A 19928-nucleotide genomic window follows, 5' to 3' on the forward strand; every position below is an offset into this window, starting at 1 on the left:
GTAGAACACATATTCACTAGCTAAATATGTAACTTAATTGAGTAAAAATATCAAATACACATTTGGAGCACATTAGATGGACAGGCCGATTCAGTTCTCTAAATAACTAAAAAAAACCTAGGTAAGAAATTTATTTTAAAATAAATTATTAAATTTAATTCTGTCTTTTGAACCTAAGACCTATAAAACCTTCCCTTGCATCTTCCTTCTCTTTTAAAGCCAACTTCAAAGTCAGACTTCACTGCTAAATGTACAACACGAAGTTTGAGTAAAAACACCATATGTGTTTGATCCACCTCTTGGTAGATCATGCTAATGACTGGAATTGCTGCTGGATGCATTGACAGACCACGTCAGAAGGAGTGGCCCTTCCTACCTCAAGCGTAGTGAGGGAATACAAAGGAAGGGACATTGCTGACTGCGTTTGTTGATTATTCAAATTGCATGGGCAAATATGTCAGTACATCATTTCTGGGGGGGCCTTAAATAATGTGTTGATATTTTATTTGATTCTGGCAGCATTTTAATTAGTGAATATCATTTTTGTTCATTTAAAATATTGTACTGGGCACATACCAAAAGCAGGAACAGATATAGACACTAGGGTGAATAAAACACTGAATAAGATAAACACAGGCACTGATCCAAAATAAATTACAGGCACCCTGTGAGTTTAAAATTCAAATGTAAATGTTTCCATAGCTATCAAAACCGATGTCATCATCATCATTCGTTTAAATAAATTTAATTGCTAAAAATTAATATCAGAAGTCCTAATTAATGAAGAATGAATATGTAAACCAGAATTTAAGGTTTTCATTTCCAGAAACTAAGTTTGTATTTTCCAATTTAGTTTCAGTGAGAAATTTTATTCAATGTCAAATCAATGACGATGCTTTGATTTTAGCTTGCTATTCTCAACTTTGACCACAATGTGGCAACCTTGCATAAGTTTTCAAATTTCACAGCCTGGAATAATTGGGACTTGAAGGTTTATGAAATTAAACAAATACATTTTCCCATACTTAGGTCTAATATATGCGATTATAGGTAATTAAAAAATTTTATACTTTATATTTTTTCAATTATATTCATATAATTATCAGGAAAAAAGTATATTTTCAAGAGGTGCATTTCTTTTTTTCAGTTTATTTTTATTTTGAGAGAGGGAGGGGGAGGTGCAGAGAGAGAGAGGGAGAGAATCCCAAACATGCTTCGTGCTGTCAGTGCAGAGCCCCATGCAGGGCTGTATCTCAGGGACCATAAGATCATGACCTGAGTGGAAATCAAGAGTAGGTCACTTAACAGACTGACCACCCAGGCTCCCCAAGGTGCATTTCTTTTAAGAATTTATAGTGAGCTCGCAAAAAAAGTAAAAATTACATCGCCATTACATTTAATGATCCTGCTTCATGCAAAACTCTTTTGAATTGATTATTAAAATATATATAGATATAGATATAGATATAGATATAGATATAGATATAGATATATAGATACTAATTTTAAAGCTGTGTGGAAACACTTCATACTGATTATAGAAAAAATAACAAATATATAATTTACCTGCTATGTCATTTATTCTTTCATTCCATAAAGAGTCACTCAGCATTATATTATTATATAATCAGGTTCAGTAAATGTTTCATTTGAACTTATGCATAGAAGGATATTAAGAATTATATATATGAATCATAAATTTTAAAAATTGAAGCTTGGATACAATAAGCTTATAAGCAGTTTATCTGGCATTCTTTTATTCTATCAAAGCTTTGTGACAAATAAATAAATTTTTCAAGCCCAACTATAAAATGGCTTTTATTTTTATTTTCCAGTTAAATAGCTGCTTACTGCCTTAGAGTAAGTATAAAGGGCAGAGTCATTTCACTTATCAATTTAATTTATATTCCCTTTTGTTCTTGAAAGGACTTAAAACTATCCACCAAAAAAACAAAAAAAAACCTATTTAATATACCATTTTATGTTTCTCCCACGGTGGTGTCTGATCTGGGGAAGTTACTTTTTTTCAATAACCATCTAAGTTTTGACATCTACTTTGAGTCATTTTCTTTCAAATATTTGACAACGCCTTCCTGTCCGAGCCATTATCTTAGTTAACCGCATGAGTTGGAACTTTCCAATTCTAGGTATTGCCACTCTAATATCTTCTTCCTGTTTCTCTTAATACAAATAAATGTTAAAATTGAAATTTGGCAATAAGTTATTACGTATATGTTTTGAATTCATAAATAGCATCTGAATTGTTCAGAGGCTCTGCCACAACCAGTCCTGGGGTCTAGGCTTCATTTTGTCACTTCTTATTGTGTGACCCTGAGCCAGTGATTAAACCTCTCTAAACTTTCAGATTTCCATCTCTGTAAAATTTTATTAATAATTCACTTACTTGATTCAGGTTGCTTCACTGGGCTTGTGAAACTGGTGCTTCCTAGTATTTTGTGACGATTCCGTGAAAGAATGCCTACAAAGCACTTGACACAAGTTCTGGCAGATTGTAAGCAGTTATTAATACTCTGCATAGAGGGCAATCATTCCGCACTGAAATTTCCAGAGGGTTTTGCTACATAGTTTTTTTCAGCTTACAGATCTCAATTTTTCATACTTTAATTCTTGCACTCCTGCTGCACTGGATACCTAATCTGAAACAAAAAGTTCTAGCTATTTCCTTGCTGAGGGAATGGTTAACATTTATTGAGTGCTTCCTGTTTGGCCAGCATTGGGTTAAGTGTTTTTCATGTGTTTCTCCATTGATTTTCATAGCAATCCTCTAGGAAACATATATTATTGTGATTTTTCTTAACTTTCAAAGTGAAGAAACCGAGGATCAGAAAGGTTGAGTAACTTGTCCAAAGTCCTCATACCACTTGTTGGTGACAGGGAGGATTTGAAACCAAGGTGCTCTGACCGCAGACCCCGTGGCCTTCACCACTTCGGATTCTCATCCACTGGTTAATACCCACCTCCCATTGTTCAAAGCACTATAAGGCAGTGCTGTTCAACTCCCAATTTATTCTATCATTGTGTTAAATGAACCTTTTTACATTCACTCAGGTTTATCCAAATTACTTCACTTTCCCTATACTATTAGCAAACTTTGCAATACATTGTAAATCAAGTCTACATGGTTTCTGGTGGTCTTTGTAGTTGTAGGCAATTCTTTCTGATCTCCTTTAGGTAGATAGGTGTAGTGCGTGTTTGCAGGTGTGTGGGTGTGCATTTGTTCTGCTTGTATATACAACACCATTCAAAACACAGGAGGACAGACTTCTTACCCTCAGGTTTTCCTTTTAAAAGAAAATATTAATTATACTGAACATGTAACATCATGGTGCTTAACTTTAAGACCTATGTGTTCCATACTAGAATATGTTATGAATTTGAACAGAAATTTTGCTTCTGCATATCCAAAGGTAGAGGGGCGGAGGAGGAGAGGGAGAGAGAGAAGGAAGGAATGACAATAAAAATGTTATTGGTTCTCTGTTACTGCTCAGCAAGAAGGTGACGATTGTCCAGAATTGGGGGGTAAAGGTTGCAGGAGAAAAGGAAGGTTGGGCCATCATCCAGGCAAGGACTGCATTAGAGCAGAAGACCAGCAGGCACCGCAAGATGATGCAAGCCCTGAAGTGGTGGTTCTAAACTGGGAACGATTTTCCTCCCCAGGGGACTTTGGCCATTTGTGGAGACAATTTGGGTTGTCACCACTATGGGGAGGAGGGAGAAGGGCTATGTATTATGGGCATCTGTTTAGCACAGGTGTTGCTAAACATCCTATAATGCTGAGGACATTCCCTCACAACAGAGAATTATCTGGTCCACATTGTCAGTAGTGCCAAGATTGAGAAACTACTGTCAAGGGAGATGAAAAGGCAGACTTAGACATAAAGGGAGTGCCCACGGAAGGGTTTTAAGCATGATGTGTTGGAGAAGTTATATTATTTCGAGCAGATGAGAGTGCTTAGGACAAAAGAAAAATTATAAGAGACTGGCTAAAACATTTTCCAAAATAGTATGAGTGGTAGAGGATGATAGATTTCATGTGTTTTGTGAACTTAAGACTTACATTTTGACAGGCAGTGGGAGAGAGAAGGAAATGCGTAAAACATATATAGTCCCCTAACATAGTTTTGTGACCCCGACAAAACTCAAAGTCATTCTATCTGTTGCCAAATCCTTTCTCTGCTCTTATGAGTAATTGATAAGCATTAGAACATTCTGATAAACTGATGGAGTACTCTGTTATATTTCACGCTGTCTAAGCATTTAACATTATTGACCGTCCTTTCACTACCCTAATAAACCTTTACTTACACCTAACTGTTGTCTTTTATTTGCCATTTTCTACCAGTAAACATGGAGGTGGGTTTTCATGCTCACTAGACATGTCTATACATGTTCTGGCTTCTTTTAGAACATTATACTTCCTGTGTAGAGACCATGTCAGCTAAGGTTATTCTGTAGCATAACACCCCATAGTCTGGTCCTTAGTGAGCATTTGTTGATGGCAATGCTAAGTAAGTGGAAATAAGAACATAGAGCAACAAGTCTTTGTTCTTCAGAAATGTCTTGGCTTGGAAAATGTCCAGAAATACATTCAAAGTTAAAGTCCCCTTTATTTTACATAGAACTCCATGCATACTTAAGCATCACGGCAGTTATTATTCTGGCAAAATATGATAAGTATTTAGATAAAAAGAGGAAGAAATAAACATGTGGCCCTTCAGTGTCTTAAGAATTTTATAATTTTTACATTGTGGACTTTGATGTTTTATTTATATCACACCAGCAGCACACTATTTTGTCATTAGCTGGCATATTCCAAAAATTCTATCTATTTTTTTTCATTTTGTTTTTAAGAACATAATAGTATCTAAAGATCTGGAGTGTTTTTTCTGGTTTTGCCTTTGACAGAGTTCTATGTCCTTGGTCAAAACAGTCACTCTGAGCCTTAGGCTTTTCATCTATTATATAAGGAGGTTAGTCCACATCAGAAGTTTTAAAATAACAACAACAACAACAACAACAACAACAACAACAAGTTTTTAGCAGCAGAATCCTTTTTGCAAAGAGAATTTAAATCAGAAGCCCAATAAATAAAAGACAAGAAGGTGAGGTTGTTGTCCCACAGAACTTCCCATATGATCCCTTTCTTCTACCAAGTGATCCTTGAAGATCTTAAGAACCCTAAGGCTAATGGGAACTGATGTGAAGCTATACAAATTAATATCCAAGCTTACTTTCAACTATAGGGGCACTTGGATGGCTTAACCAGTTGAGCTCTGATTCTTGATTTAGGCTCAGGTCATGATCCCAGGGTCATGGGATCGAGTCCCACATCGGGCTCTGTGCTAAGCATGGGGCCTGCTTAAGATTCTCTCTCTTCCCCACTGCCCTTCTCCCTCATTCACCTGCTCTCTCTTAAAAAAAAAAGTGAAAATATTAAGTGTTTAAAAAAAGAAACAAAACAAATAAATAAATAAAATTGTCCAAATGATCAAAACTGGACACTTCAGCCATCAAAATAACCAAATTTAAAGTTATTCAATATTTACATTGACTCTGTAAATACTTGGTTACCTTAGTAATAATCCTAGACCACTTCCCTAATTTAAGTCTTTATGATAATATTATTTCATTTTCATAATGTTTTTAAGTCGTACCTTTAAAAAAATTTCCACATTAAATCTTAATGCTGAAGCATTGCATACAATAACACTTGAATATTAGGTAGTAATATTAGTAATATTAGGTAGTAACACTTGAATATTAGGTAGGTAATATTACACCAGGTAATATTAGGAAATTGGTGTTAATTATGTTACATGTGAAAATGGTTTTGCAATTATGTAAGATAATAACCATTTTTGGAGATTCAATCTAATATTTTGAGGAGTGAAAGTGTGATAATATCAGTTATTCATTTTTCAAATACTCAAAAAGATGGACACGTTGTATGTATAGAGACAAGGAAAGACAGAGCTAGCTAGCTACTAATTAGGTAAAGCAAGTATGGTAAATTTACAATTATTGAATCAAATGGTTGGTATACAGGTGACCATGGTAGTATTCTTTCTATTTTCTCATGTTTGGACCTTTAAATAAGTTAAGAACTTAATAAATAATTATGTAAAATAATAGCATTGTATTCTTTCTGCTATGAGAAGATACCCATTTTTACCTGCAAAACTGTGAACTTAAATCCCATGGTCTGATTCATAAAGTAGAATTTTGGAAACAGTTTAACACCAGTAATGAGTGTTAACTGTGGAGCCTTCCACAAGCCCCTCAACTTAAAATCTCAAATTCCTTGTCCTTAAAATGGAAATATAAATAGTATCTCCCTGAGTATAATAAAAGCTACATAAGAAAAGGTATGTAAATGTATATACGTAAAGCATATTGCCAGACATCTAAACGTCACTTAATAAATTAGATCAGCTATTCCAAGGAGTTCAAGAATAGTGGCCACAGTGGCAGCAGCAATAATGCAATTAACAGGTGCGGTTTTGATAGTAGGATTAGTAGCAGCAGAAGTGTTCTATCAGCAGCAATTCTATTCCATCACTACTGGCAATAGTAGTGGCTTTAGTTATAGTAGTGTTGTGTCCTCTTCCCTGAAATGTGACTAAGAATAGTGTCTCTCTCACAGAGTTGCTGTTAAGAGCAAGTGAGTCTGCACACATAGAATATTTATTTATAATAGTGTCTGACACCTATGGAACCCTAACTAAGGCTGTAAATTGTGTTGGTGATTGTGATATTGAAGTTTATAGTTGCAGTGATACATCTGCTATAGTTATGCCTCTTTTAATCTAACAAGCCAAAACTAAAAAGAGAATTTCTTTAATCTCTCATAGATATAGCATGTATCAAACATGTTCAATAGCTTTTGCTTCTAAGTTTCTAGAACATTCTCTTTAAGGGATATTCTTTCCTTCAAACTTCTGTATCTGCCCCTTCCTTCTGCATTTCAATGGAACAAAATAGATGTTTTCATTGATATTTAGCCATTTTCATTGATATATATATATAGCCTTTATCTAGACCTTGTATGCACCATACAACCTATTTCTTTGTTCATGATGATTAATTCAATTTATATCTTAGTAATTCAGATTCATTTATACTGCAGAGATGAATTTGTAGATTTAGCTCATGGGGGAGGGGGAAGGGGGGAAGGGGGGAAGGAGCATTTATATTTTGGAAGTCTTTTGATTTAAATTTGGGAAATTTCTAAGTGGTAAACCACATATACACTTTGGAACATCCCTGAGCTGTGCTATCACAATTTCCAGTATGTGATTCAACTCTCCTCACATGAAGGGAAGCATTTTGTAATTCAGCCAAGCTGTGGTTTTTTTTTAGTGAAAATATAGAGAGCATTCGTATCTAATTTGTGGCTAGAATGTGCTGAGGTCCATGATCTTTACTTGCTTTGTAAGCGTTCTGCTGACCACTGAGAACTTCAGCTTCTCTTGAGGTATGGAAAGAGCTATTACCATTTATAAAAACTTCAGGAAAGCTCTTATACATACACAACTATCTTGGAAATGATATAGTATATTTTCCCTTGCTTTCCTCCTTGAGACATTCCAGTGCCACACCTTTACCAAATATAGAGCAAATGAAAATAAATGTTAAAATCCCTTATTATTATAAGTATAAGGTAATGATATACAAGAAGTCTGTCATTACCTACCTAAGTCCTAATGTTTAAAACTTGCTGACATTAAAGTTACTTTAGCATTAAATTTTTATAATAGTTTTAATTAAAACTTTTAAAGAGTTTATTCTAAAATAGTATATATTTAATATAATGTTAAGACATAAAATAGTTTGCAGTTTTCATTACATGTGAAAAGTATAAAAATCATGCCACATTATTTCTCTGAGAATAAAATAACTGAATATGTAAACAGCAATATGTTTCAAACTGAGAGTCTGGAGGAAAAAGCCATTTTATTAAGAAAAAAGAATATTAGGTATACAGAATACAAATTTTTTACTAAAGGCAATTATGCTGTCACAACTTGTTTATTTTTATATTATTTTTCTGCCCTCAATTTTTTATTCTGAGGTTGAATGAAAACATTTAATATTTCTGAAGTTTTTTTTTTTTTTTTTAAATTCCAGTCTAATCACATGGCTCATTGAAATAGTGTGAGTTTAGCAACAGGATTAGCTTTCATCTAACATAGGAATCAAACAGGGTAGTGAGTTCACATAATGAAAGCATATAATAGAACTGCTTTTTATTTTTTATGCACACATTAGTTTTCTCAAATATACCTTATTATCTTATGTCATAATAACTTAAAAAAGATTTTACTTAATATCCTTCCATTACTGAATATTTAGTATTACAGTACAGTGCTGTTAAGAATGTGAAAGCACATTGAAGCCGTATGCTTTACAAATATATAATGTTTAAGTTAGATTATTTTACTATAATTTTATTTTTTCTCACTAGAAAATTACTCATGGGGGAAGGGGAAGGAAGGAATGGGCATTTATATTTTTCAGGTCTTTTGATTTAGGTTTGGGAAATTTCTAAGTGGTAAACCACATATACACTTTGGCTAATGTGCCATAATGGCCCGTATGATAGCTCAAGAAAAATTTATTACTACCTTCACTATACACACACATTTATTCTCTCCTTACCTCAAATATTTTTTAAAAAGTATTTATAAATAATACCATAGTATTTCTTTATCTCCTTTCTCAGAAGAATTCTATTTAGTAAGTCACTATGAGGAACTAGGCCAACTACGAAAGGGTACGGTTTCCAAGACCATCTTCACTTCTTAAATGAACTACAAGTTCCAGGGGTTGCCAAAACCACTCTCAGTTTTGATTTGCTGGAAGGGACTCACAGAACTTCCTGAATGCTATTATACTTATGGTCACAGTTTGTTATAGGAATACAAATTAAAATCAGCCAATGGAAGAAGTGCGTAGGGCAGAGTCCAGGAAAAATACGAAATACAAAACTTCCATTGTTCTCTCTCTGTAGAGTCAAGATGCTTTACTTTATCAGCCTGCGTGTGTGGCGATGTGCACAGAGCATTGCCAATCAGGGTAGCTCACCTGAGCTTTAGTATCCAGAGATTTTACTGGGGCTTAACCATGTAGGCATGTTTGATTGACCATATGGTTAATGTCAGTCTTAAGATTGGACTGATACCACATGACCAATGCCACTACCTAAGTCACTAGACAGTGTTAGACCCTAAGTCTAAAAGTATACAGGTGTCTCTAACACCCACTCTAAATCATGTTGTTAGTCTATCCAGTACCAGACAGAAAAAGACGGTATAGATTACCTTCCAGAGGCTGAGAAAATAACAGACCTCTCTTCCGACAAGGCCAGATTCTTTTTTTCTTTAAATTTTTTTTTAACGTTTATTTATTTTTGAGACAGAGAGAGACAGAGCATGAACAGGGGAGGGGCAGAGAGAGAGGGAGACATAGAATCCGAAACAGGCTCCAGGTTCTGAGCTGTCAGCACAGAGACCGACGCGGGACTCGAACTCACAGACCGTGAGATCATGACCTGAGCCGAAGTCGGACGCTTAACCGACCAAGCCACTCAGGCGCCCCAAGGCCAGATTCTTTATAGCACATATAAGTGGTTGAAAAACTCAGAGGTTTCCATTCTTATATGTTAACTGCATTTTTTTTCTATAAATTTGCATGTTAGTGCTAAAACTTTATTTCCTAATAAAATTAGTTTGAAATATATTATTATATATATTTGCTCTCATGTATGTGGATAGCAATAGTTCTTAATTTGGTTATTTTATCTTATAATATTATTATCTTACCTGAAAAAGTCATACAAAATTACTAAAAGAATTTAATAAAAACATTTTACATAATATTTATTAATTCATTTGTGTAATATTTGTTGAATTTCCCCTGTATGTCAGATATAATTAATTTGTATATAATAATAAATACGATCTAGTCCCTCCCTCAAAAAATTATCATGTCTCAGTAGAAGACAGCTTTGTACATATATAACATAAGGATGCAATAATGAACAAAACAGGCATGTTTTCTCCTCACATAAAACCTATAGTCCTCCAGGAAGACCAACTTTAATCATACAGTTGTACAAATATTTTATTGCAGTTGAGATGTATTATATGACATAAGGTAAAATGTGCTGTGACAAAATATAACAAGAGAAAATGGAAAGTCTTGCTTGAGGAAATGAAGCGGTATTGGTGAGTGGAGAGTGTTACTTAGGTGAATGAGGGGGATCACATTCCAGGAGAGGAAACACTATGAAGAACCAGAGATGGGAGAGAACAAGATGCATTTAAGGGCCTAAAAAGGGAATGTTCTCCTGGAGAGCAGAGTAAGTGAAATGGGGGCACTAGGTAAGCTGCAATATTGGACAGACTCTAGAAAATGGTACCAGATTGGTCATTATAACACATATAGGTTTTATTCCAGGAAGAGGAACATTTTTAAAGCTTTCAGTAAGTTGTATTATTACAAAGAGGGGTGATTTGATCACACTTGCATTTTAAAAAGGTCACTCTGGGTACCAAGTAGAGAAGAGAATAGAGTAGAATAAGGGTGGAGGTTGTGGTCTAATAGGTCATAGTAGTTCAGTGAGAGATGTGGGTAGCTTAGAAAAAGAAAGAGATAGTGGTAATGGGAGGAATGGATAAATTCAAGAATTTATGATTGAATTATAAGGAAGTTGAAGAAGAGGGTTGAAAATGCCCTCAAAGTTTCTGAAAAGTGCGTTGTCCTAGATGATTGGAAATTGAGTGTGTAGGAAAGCTCAAATGCTATTAGAAGTCAAATAAAATAAGTTGAAGAGGTGGGAACCAGATTAAAATGAATTGAGGATTAAGAGATTTTTTAAAAATGGGGAAAAAACCTAAGAACAGAAATTCAGGTTTTAAAGAATAGATATTATTCAATCCAAGCAGCTGTCGTAGAATTAAGCAGATTAACATGAAGAAAGAAGAGTAATTCTCTGTTTCCAGGGGAAAACAGAGAGAAGTAAGAGATGGGAGCAGGAGTGCATGCCAGCAAGATGGCAGGGCACTGGGAAAGGTAAAATCACTTTGAAATCCCCAGTAAAAATATGGCCAACAGGACTTTTAAGAGTAGAAATATGTAGTGAATGATCATTTTTAATGTCGATATGCCCCACCCTGTGGGATACAACCAATTCCATCATCTTCAATTCAGTAAACCCACCTTACTAGGGAGTACCTTGTGTTACTAGGTTGTATGACAAAGTAGAGAAAGAGCTAAATTTCTTGTATGGTGTTCCTTGGTGGCACCAAAATAACTAAAAAATATAGCAGAAGGAAAATACTCTCCTACTCTAAGAATTTTCAGAAATCTTCGAAGCTGGATTTTTAGTCAATCTAGACCTCAGGGCACAAGAAGACCCCCAACTGACATTAAATTGTGTATCCTTTATCTTCATTTTTACTAAGACTGGTTACTGTCAAGGAACAATGTGTGTGGCCACTGACAAGTTCTTTATATGGAGATAGTAGTGATCCCATTATAACCAACTGAACCAATGTGCTCAGATTATAACTAGTGATTACAAGCATACCTTGTTTTATTGCACTTCATGGCCATTTGTAGATAATGTGTTTTTAAAGATTGAAAGTTTGTGGCAACCCTATGTTGAACAAGTCTGTCAGCACTGTTTTTCCAATAGCATTTCCTTCCTTTGTGTCCCTGTGTCATATTTTGATAATTCTCACAATATTTCAAACTTTCATTATTATTATATTTGTTATGTCATCTGTGACATAACATGTTATGACATCTGTGACAATATATATATTGTCATCTGTGATCAGTAATCTTTGATGTTACTATTGTCATTGTTTTTGCATGCCATGAATTGTACCTATATGAAACAGTGAACTTAGTAAATGTTGTATGTGTTCTGACTGTGGTTGGCCTACCCTATTGCCTGACATACAACAATATTGAAATCAGGTCAATAACCCTACAATGCCCACTAAGTATTTGAGTAAAAGAAAGAGTTTCATATCTCTCACTTTATATATATGCATACACACACACACACACACACACACACACACACACACACACATATGACAGGGCACAAGTGAATGAAGGGCAGAGAGAGAGAGAGAGAGAGAGAGAGAGAGAGAATCTCACAAAGGGAAGAGAGAGAGAGAGAGAGAGGGAGGGAGAGACAGAGAAGCAGGGCCACCCAAAGCGAGGCTTGTGCTCACCTGATGCCGGGCTTGAATTCACGAATCATGAGATCATAACCCGAGCCGAGGTCAACATCTCTCTTTCAATCAAATGCTAGAAATCATTAAGCTTAGAGAGGAAGGCATGTTGAAAGCCACGATAGGCCTAAATCTAGGACTCTTGTGTCAAACAATTAACCAAGTTGTGAATACAAAGGAAAAGTTTTTGAAGGAAATTAAAAGTTCTACTCCAGTGAACACATGAAGGATAAGAAAGCAGAACAGCCTTATTGCTGGTAAGGAGAAAGGTTTAGTGGTCTGGATAGAAGATCAAACCAGCCAAAACATTCCCTTAAACCAGAGCCTAATCCAGAGCAAGCTCCAGACTCTATTCAATTCTGTGAGGGCTGAGAGAGATGAGGAAGCTGCAGAGGAAAAGTTGACGCTAGCACACATTGTTTCATGAGGCATGAAGGAAGAAGCCATCCCCACAACATAACAATGCAAGGTGAAGCAGCAGGTGCTGGTGGAGAAGCAGCAACAACATGCTCTAGCTAAGACCATTAATGAAGGTGGCTACACTAAACAATACATTTTCAAATCTAGCCTTATACTAGAAGATACCATCTAGGACTTTCATAGCTAGAGAAAAGTCAATGCCTGGCTTCACACATTCAAAGGACTGGCTAACTTTCTTGTGGAGGATTAACGCAACTGGTGACTGTAAGTTGAAGCCAATTCTCATTTACCATTCTGAGAATCCTAGGGCTGGTAAGAGTTATGCAAAATCTACTCTGCCTTTGCTTTGTGAATGGAACAGCAAAGCCTGGATGACAACACATATGTTGACAATATGATTTACTGAATATTTTAAGCCCACTGTTGAAACCTATTGATCATAAAAAAGTGACTTCTTTCAAAATAATAGTGCCCATTGACGGTGCACCTCGTCACCAAAGAGACTTGATAGAGATGTACAGCAAGGTTAATGTTGTGTTCATGCCTGCTAACACAACATCTATTCTGCAGCCCATGGATCAAGATGCAATTTCAACTTTCAAGTCTATTATTCCTTTCAAGTTATAATTAAAGTGTAACTGACATGCAATGTTTTATTAGTTTCAGACATATAACACAGTAATTCAACACATTCTGTACGTTACTCAGTGCTCACCCAATAAGCATAGTCACTGTACATCATTACAAAATTATTGTCTATATTCTCCATACTGTACTTTTCATCTCCATGACTTGTGATTTTAAAACTGGAAGTTTGTACCTCTTAATTCCCTTCACCTGTTTTGCCCATTCCCTCACCAGCCTCCCTTCTGGCAACCACCATATTGTTCTCTGTATTTGAGTTTGGTTTGTTTGTTCATTTATTTTGGGTTTTCTTGTTAGATTTCATATGTAGTAAATACTATGGTATTTGTCTTTCTCTGACTTGTTTCATTTTGAATAATATGTCCAAGTTGTAGTAAATTACAAGATTTCCTTCATTTTTGTGACTCGTATTCCGGTGTGTGGTGTGTGTGTGTGTGTGTGTGTGTGTGTGTACCACATCTTCTTTATCCACTCATCTATCAGCGGACACTTGGGCTGGTTCCATATAATGACTATTGTAAATAATGCTGCAGTAAACATATGGGTACATATATCTTTTAAAATTAGTGTTTTCATTTCAAGTCTTATTACTTAAGAACTACATTTTATAAAGCTATAGCTGCCGTAGATAGTGATTTCTCTGATGGATCTGGACAAAGAAAACTGAAAAATTTCTGAAAAGGATTCACAGTTTTACATGCCAATAAGAACACTTGAAATTCATGGAAAGGTGCCAAAGTATCGACACAAACAGGGTTTTGAAAGAATTTGTTTCTAACCCTCATGGATGACTTTGAGGGGTTCAAGACTTCATTGGAGGAAGTAACTGTAGATATTGTGGAAAGAGCAAGAGAACTAGAATTAGAAGTGACGCTTAAGGATTTGACTGAATTGCTGCAATCTTATAATGAAACTTGAGCAGATGAGGAGTTTCTTCTTACGGATGGGCAAAGAACATGTTTTCTTGAGATGGAATCTTTTCCTGGTGAAGATGCTGTGAAAATTGTTGAAATTACAACAAAGGATTTAGAATATTAAATCAACTTAGTTGATAAAGCATGGGCAGGGACTGGATGAACTCCCATTTTGAAAGAAGTTGAGTTGTGGGTAAATGCTATCAAACAACATCATATGCTACAGAGAAATCTTTAATGAAAGGAAGAGTCAATCTATGGGGCAAGCTTCACTGTTGTCTTATTTTAAGAAATTGTGGGTACCTGAGTGGCTTAGTCAGTTAAGCATCCGACTTCAGCTCAGGTCATGATTTCATTGTTCATAGGTTTGAGCCACATATCGGACTTTGTGCTGACAGTAAGGAGCCTGCTTGGGAATCTTTCTCTGTCTCTCTCTCTCTCTCTGCCCCTCCCCTGCTCTCTATCTCTCCCTCTCAGAATAAATATTTTAAAAAATTAAAAAAAAAAAAAAGAAATTGCCACAGCCACCCCAAACTTCAACAACCACCATCCTGATCAGTCAGCAAGCATCAATAAGGCAAGACCCTCCCCCAGCAAAAGATTATGATTTGCTGACAGCTCATATGATAGTTAGCATTTTTTTGCAATAATGTATTTTTAAATTAAGGTATGTATATTGCTTTTTTAGACATAATGTCATCACACACTGAATAGACTATATAGTATAAACATAACTTTTATATGCACTGGGAAGTAAAAAAGAAATCATTTGACTTTCTCTATGGTGGTGCTCTGGAACTAAACCTGCAATATCTTCAAGGTATGCCTGCATTCCTAATCTCATTAACTAAACAAGTATAGCAAACCAGAATACTTTCCAAAACCAGAAGGAAATTAACATATGAAAGGGCCATTTGCAAAACCCATGGTGAAGTAGAGCCTTCATTGCACAGTCATTAAAAAACCAAAATTTAAAAATGTGTAGGTCTATCATATCATATGAAAATTATCCTCATTTATTTTCTCAGACATTAACCTAATCACCAATTTTTCATCTTTTAAGATAGCTGGATATTTGTGATTAGAATAGTAAATCAATATATTTGGTTCTTGAGAAAATGAAAGATCTACTTAACAATTGAGTTTTCCAAATTTTTCTCTAAATGAATAGTTTGGAGATAATGAGCATGATCCCACTATGCAACAAGCTCAGTGACCTTGGTTAAATTACTTAGCTACTCTAAGTCTCACTTGTATCTTAAATAAAATGGACAGAATAGGACCTATCTCATAGGACTGTTGTCAGAAGAGAATTGAATGAGATTTCATACACTCACTCACGCACACACACACACGCACACACACACACACACTTCCCTACTTGCATAGCCCAGCACCTCGTACAGAGTGGGCATTCAATAAATATTAACTATTTTTAGAAATTGCATTGAGATGGTGCCTTATCTCTCACAAGCAAGTCTCCCTCAGCCTTCTTCAAAACATATATATTGATCAGTCAAATGCTAAGAATAGAGCAGTGAGAAAACAAAATTCTTTGCCTACATGGAGCTTATGTTTTGACCTAAATGGAAAATATTAGAATAGTCCATTTTGACAGTTTCTACACACTTTTAGTATCTTTGTGTAATTAACCTTAGTACATCTTGAAATTAATTATATTGGCTTTGCAAAACCAAATTAATAATTCTTCTTAGCCTTCTACCATTTAGTTATCCTCATTGACATTTACAATGAAGAGGTTTAGACTTTATCATTTATCTTTTAAAGATATCAGTGAAATATTTTATCTCTGTATGGCCTTCTGATAATACAAATAATAGAATGTTAAAGATATTAGGACTAAAAGGATCTCACAGGGGCACCTGGGTAGCTCAGTCAGTGAAGTGTCCGACTTCAGCTCGGGTCATGATCTCTCGGTTTCTGAGTTTGAGCCCCGCATCCGGCTCTGACAGCTCAAAGCCTGGAGCCTGCTTCATATTCTGTGTCTCCTCCTCTCCCTGTCCCTTCCATGCTCATGCTCTGTCTCTCTGTCTCTCAATAATAAATAAATGTTAAAAAAAGGAATCTTATACAATTCACTCACTTTATTTATCTCTTGAGATACCAAAGTCCAGACTGTAAGTAACCTAAGTAAAGACAGAATTGTCATTAAAAGACATAGGACAGAGTTAGCATATCTAAAAGATATACCTTTTCATGGTACTCATTTTGTTAGGGAGAAAATGTACCTCTTGAATCCTAAATGCCATAAAATTGGTGAAGATTATACTGACGTGAATGACTGCTGTCTTTGCTAACAGCTGGATTCCAATGGAGAACTGCTCATCCGAAATGCCCAGCTGAAGCATGCTGGGAGATACACGTGCACTGCTCAGACAATCGTGGACAATTCTTCAGCTTCAGCTGATCTTGTTGTGCGAGGTAAGAGTTTCAACATTTTAAAATTATGAAACCAAAGGTATTTGACTTGCATAACTATGTATAATCTTCTGGTCACTCTGGTATGAATTCTTATATATTTAGAGTCTTGGTCCTTGAGAACAGCTCCTCATCCATGCTTAAGAATGATTTTTGCTAGACAAGTAGTAAACAACACTGATTTTGTTTGTTTTACTAACTACATGTCTTCTAGAAACTTACACCACACACCTCCTACTAAATGTTTGTGCTTTTAAACTCAGTATTTACCAGAAGTTCTCAGTTTCTGCTAATACTTTTCATGTGTTGAGAATAGTGTTTCCATTTTTATTTTTTATGGAAAAAGCATACTGATACTGTTTACTATAACTTCAAGTGTTACGTATTTATTACTGTAATCTTAGAATAAGAAGTTGATTTATACATGCATCATGTTTCTATTTGTTGCTAGCTTTCAGAGCAGTGTTTTTGTTCTTATATATAATTGAGAATGTGCTGGAATATGCCCTTTTTGAAAATACAGCTCCTTTGATACTGATCTTTGCTGTATAGCTGTAAGGCCATCTCAAAACATCATTCATTGGCTCTTCGCTCACCGCCTACAGAATAAAGACCACTCCTTTTAACTAAGCACCAAGAAGGTCCATGTATTGACCTCAGCCTGTTTACCATTCTACGTAACGAACTCCAGTGTCCCACCAGTCTACAAAAATATCCTAGGATTTCCAGCTGTGTTCCTTGGTTCACAACATTGCTTCCATTTCCTGTAGTCATTATTTGTTGCCCAAGTCTTAAGCCACCCTTCAAGGCTAGGCTCAAGTATTACCAAATTAATGAGTCCTTTCCTGATGTCACCAACATAAGCCCTTCTCTTCTAAACTTTCATAACATTTACTACTTTCTATAATGCATTTTATAGCAATCTGTGCATATGAGTTATCTTCTCTACTGGATTGTGAAATTCACATATGTATTTTTTATTAATCCTTAAGTGAGTTGCAGAATTCCATTTCATATTTTCATAGCTCTCTTTTTCTCTCTCAGTGTCATGTTAACATTTTAATTTTATTCTTTTTTATGTTAAAGTTTTTATGTTTTCATATTTCATCTACTAGAAATATTTATTGACTAATATTTGTTGCACACTTGTTCAGACACTTTTTGCACAATCAAACAAATATTTAGTAAATGACATGAGATATGTGGTTTGTCTTCATACCCTTTCTGGATCATTATAGTTTCATTCAACCTCATACATCTCCCGTATTTCCCTCTAGAGCAATGGTAATATGGAGTCCCCAAGTCATACTGGGGAAATGCTGAGAAGACTTATAGTCCAGTTAACATATTCTCCAATGGAGTAATAGAAGTCCAGCTGAAGTTCATATCCAAATGAACTTAGACATTCATTGCATATATCTCTTATGCTAACTTGAAGAAAGTGCATTTAAATTCTGTATTTCCATTAAAAGTATTTTATGATCTGGGACATCTAGCATTCAAGAGTTATCAGAGAGAGAGAGAGAGACTAGTTCCCTGTATTTTCCAGTCAGACTACTAGCTGTTAAGCCTTTTTTAGCAATAGCCTATGTATGTATTTAATGGAAATTGCTTGCATATTAACAGATTTAGCATTGATGTTACAAAAGGGGTTATGTTACAACGCTTGTACAGCAGTGTTTTTATATAATTAGAGTATGGTAAATTCCCAGTATTTAGAAGGAAGAAGAAGTTTGGCAAATGCAATCAGGGTATTAATGGTATTATCCACACATAGGTAATTAAGAATCATCATAATGTATGTTTTTTATAGAGGTAAAACAAATAAAAGGAAGCTATTACAGGTATTGTTTGGAAATATAAAGGTTTTTCTGTAAGCTTTTTAGTTCCAGAGAAAATACTTTAAATCAATAGAACCTGGCAAGTGCACTCAGTAGAAACACGATAGAACATTTTAAGCCCCTAAACTACAGCAGGATATTAAAAAACAACCATATAGGCAGATAAAAAGTATTGCTTAGTACTGTTAAAAGTCTGCAAGTTATAATCATTCTCCAAACTTTATTTCTATTAATATAAAAGGTATTCAATTTATGTCAAGAGAAGTTTGCTATTAAAAAAGCTAATATTTGCATAGCTTGTGCCACAAAATGTATATAAATTAAACCTTCAAATATGCTTTATATATTAAGTCATGGGATATAAAATTAAACAGTTCTTTTAAAATTATTATAGTAACGATGAGTAATATATAAGAAAATATAGCATGCCTCAAGTAATATTATTATTGGTCCATTTATCCATTTAATTTATTTTCTCATCTAGTCCAGGAAATCATAATCTGGAGTCCATAGACAGGATTCAAGGGGTCCCATGGACTTCCTGAAATTGTATGCAAAATTTCATATGTGTGTATGGAACTTATAATTGTATATTGTGGATTTATAATTTTATCAGATTTCCAATGCTGGCAGTGGCCCAAAAGACCATTTTTGGCCCAAAGGCCAAGAAGCTTAATCTGTTTTTCTTTCTTTCCCTTTTGTAGATCAAGACTCTCTAAAAAGAGAAACTAAGGGATGATTATTCATTTCATGCCAAAAAAAAAAAAAAATACTAACAAGTTCCACATAGTGAGATCTAGTAGCACATTTAGATTATGAATTGCTTTTGAAAAACTCAATTTTCACTCAACCTTCCAAGAATATATGTCTCAAAACATATTGAATATGTTATATATTAGACATTATATATGTGTGTGTGTGTATATATATATATATATATATATATATATATATAAAGAATTTGCCAGATTCGAGATGAACTAATTCTAATTCATTTTCAGATGTCAGTGATCTAAACTGCTGATTCTGAAATTAGTGTTAGGAGTGGGGCAGTGAGCAGGTTAGAGAGGAAAGTAATTTCCTCTGATGATCCCTGATAAATTTTTTGGACAATAAAACTAGTTTAGTGTGTAAACTGTTATGCCTTATCAGAAGGCTGAAATGAAAGTAGAAATATTCAGATGTAACTTAGACATTATGGTTTCTTTTAGCCTATGTTACCCTGAAGGGAACGAATACAAATGAAAATTATTGTTATCACACCGTGTGTGTGTGTGTGTGTGTGTGTGTAACCATGGATGGGTGAATGTGGGTATGTTCATAAAGTTTGATGAAAGGAATTTCTATGAGAGAGAAAAATGTGTTTTCGGTTTATATTTTTCATCATTATTTTAAACTGA

The 19928-nt window shown here is 34.9% G+C and overlaps 1 protein-coding gene across 2 annotated transcripts in view; it reads left to right on the forward strand.

Annotated features, from left to right (window-relative positions):
* Positions 1-19928, forward strand: part of CNTN1 (contactin 1) — a 364093-nt gene that overhangs the window by 235734 nt on the left and 108431 nt on the right. For both annotated transcript variants that reach the window (XM_049625293.1, XM_049625294.1), the window contains one exon: positions 16570-16690. In XM_049625293.1, the coding sequence (XP_049481250.1) occupies positions 16570-16690 (121 nt within the window). The remainder of the gene's footprint in view (positions 1-16569; positions 16691-19928) is intronic.

This window comes from Panthera uncia, chromosome B4 (genome assembly GCF_023721935.1).
Source record: "Panthera uncia isolate 11264 chromosome B4, Puncia_PCG_1.0, whole genome shotgun sequence".
NCBI lineage: Eukaryota > Metazoa > Chordata > Mammalia > Carnivora > Felidae > Panthera > Panthera uncia.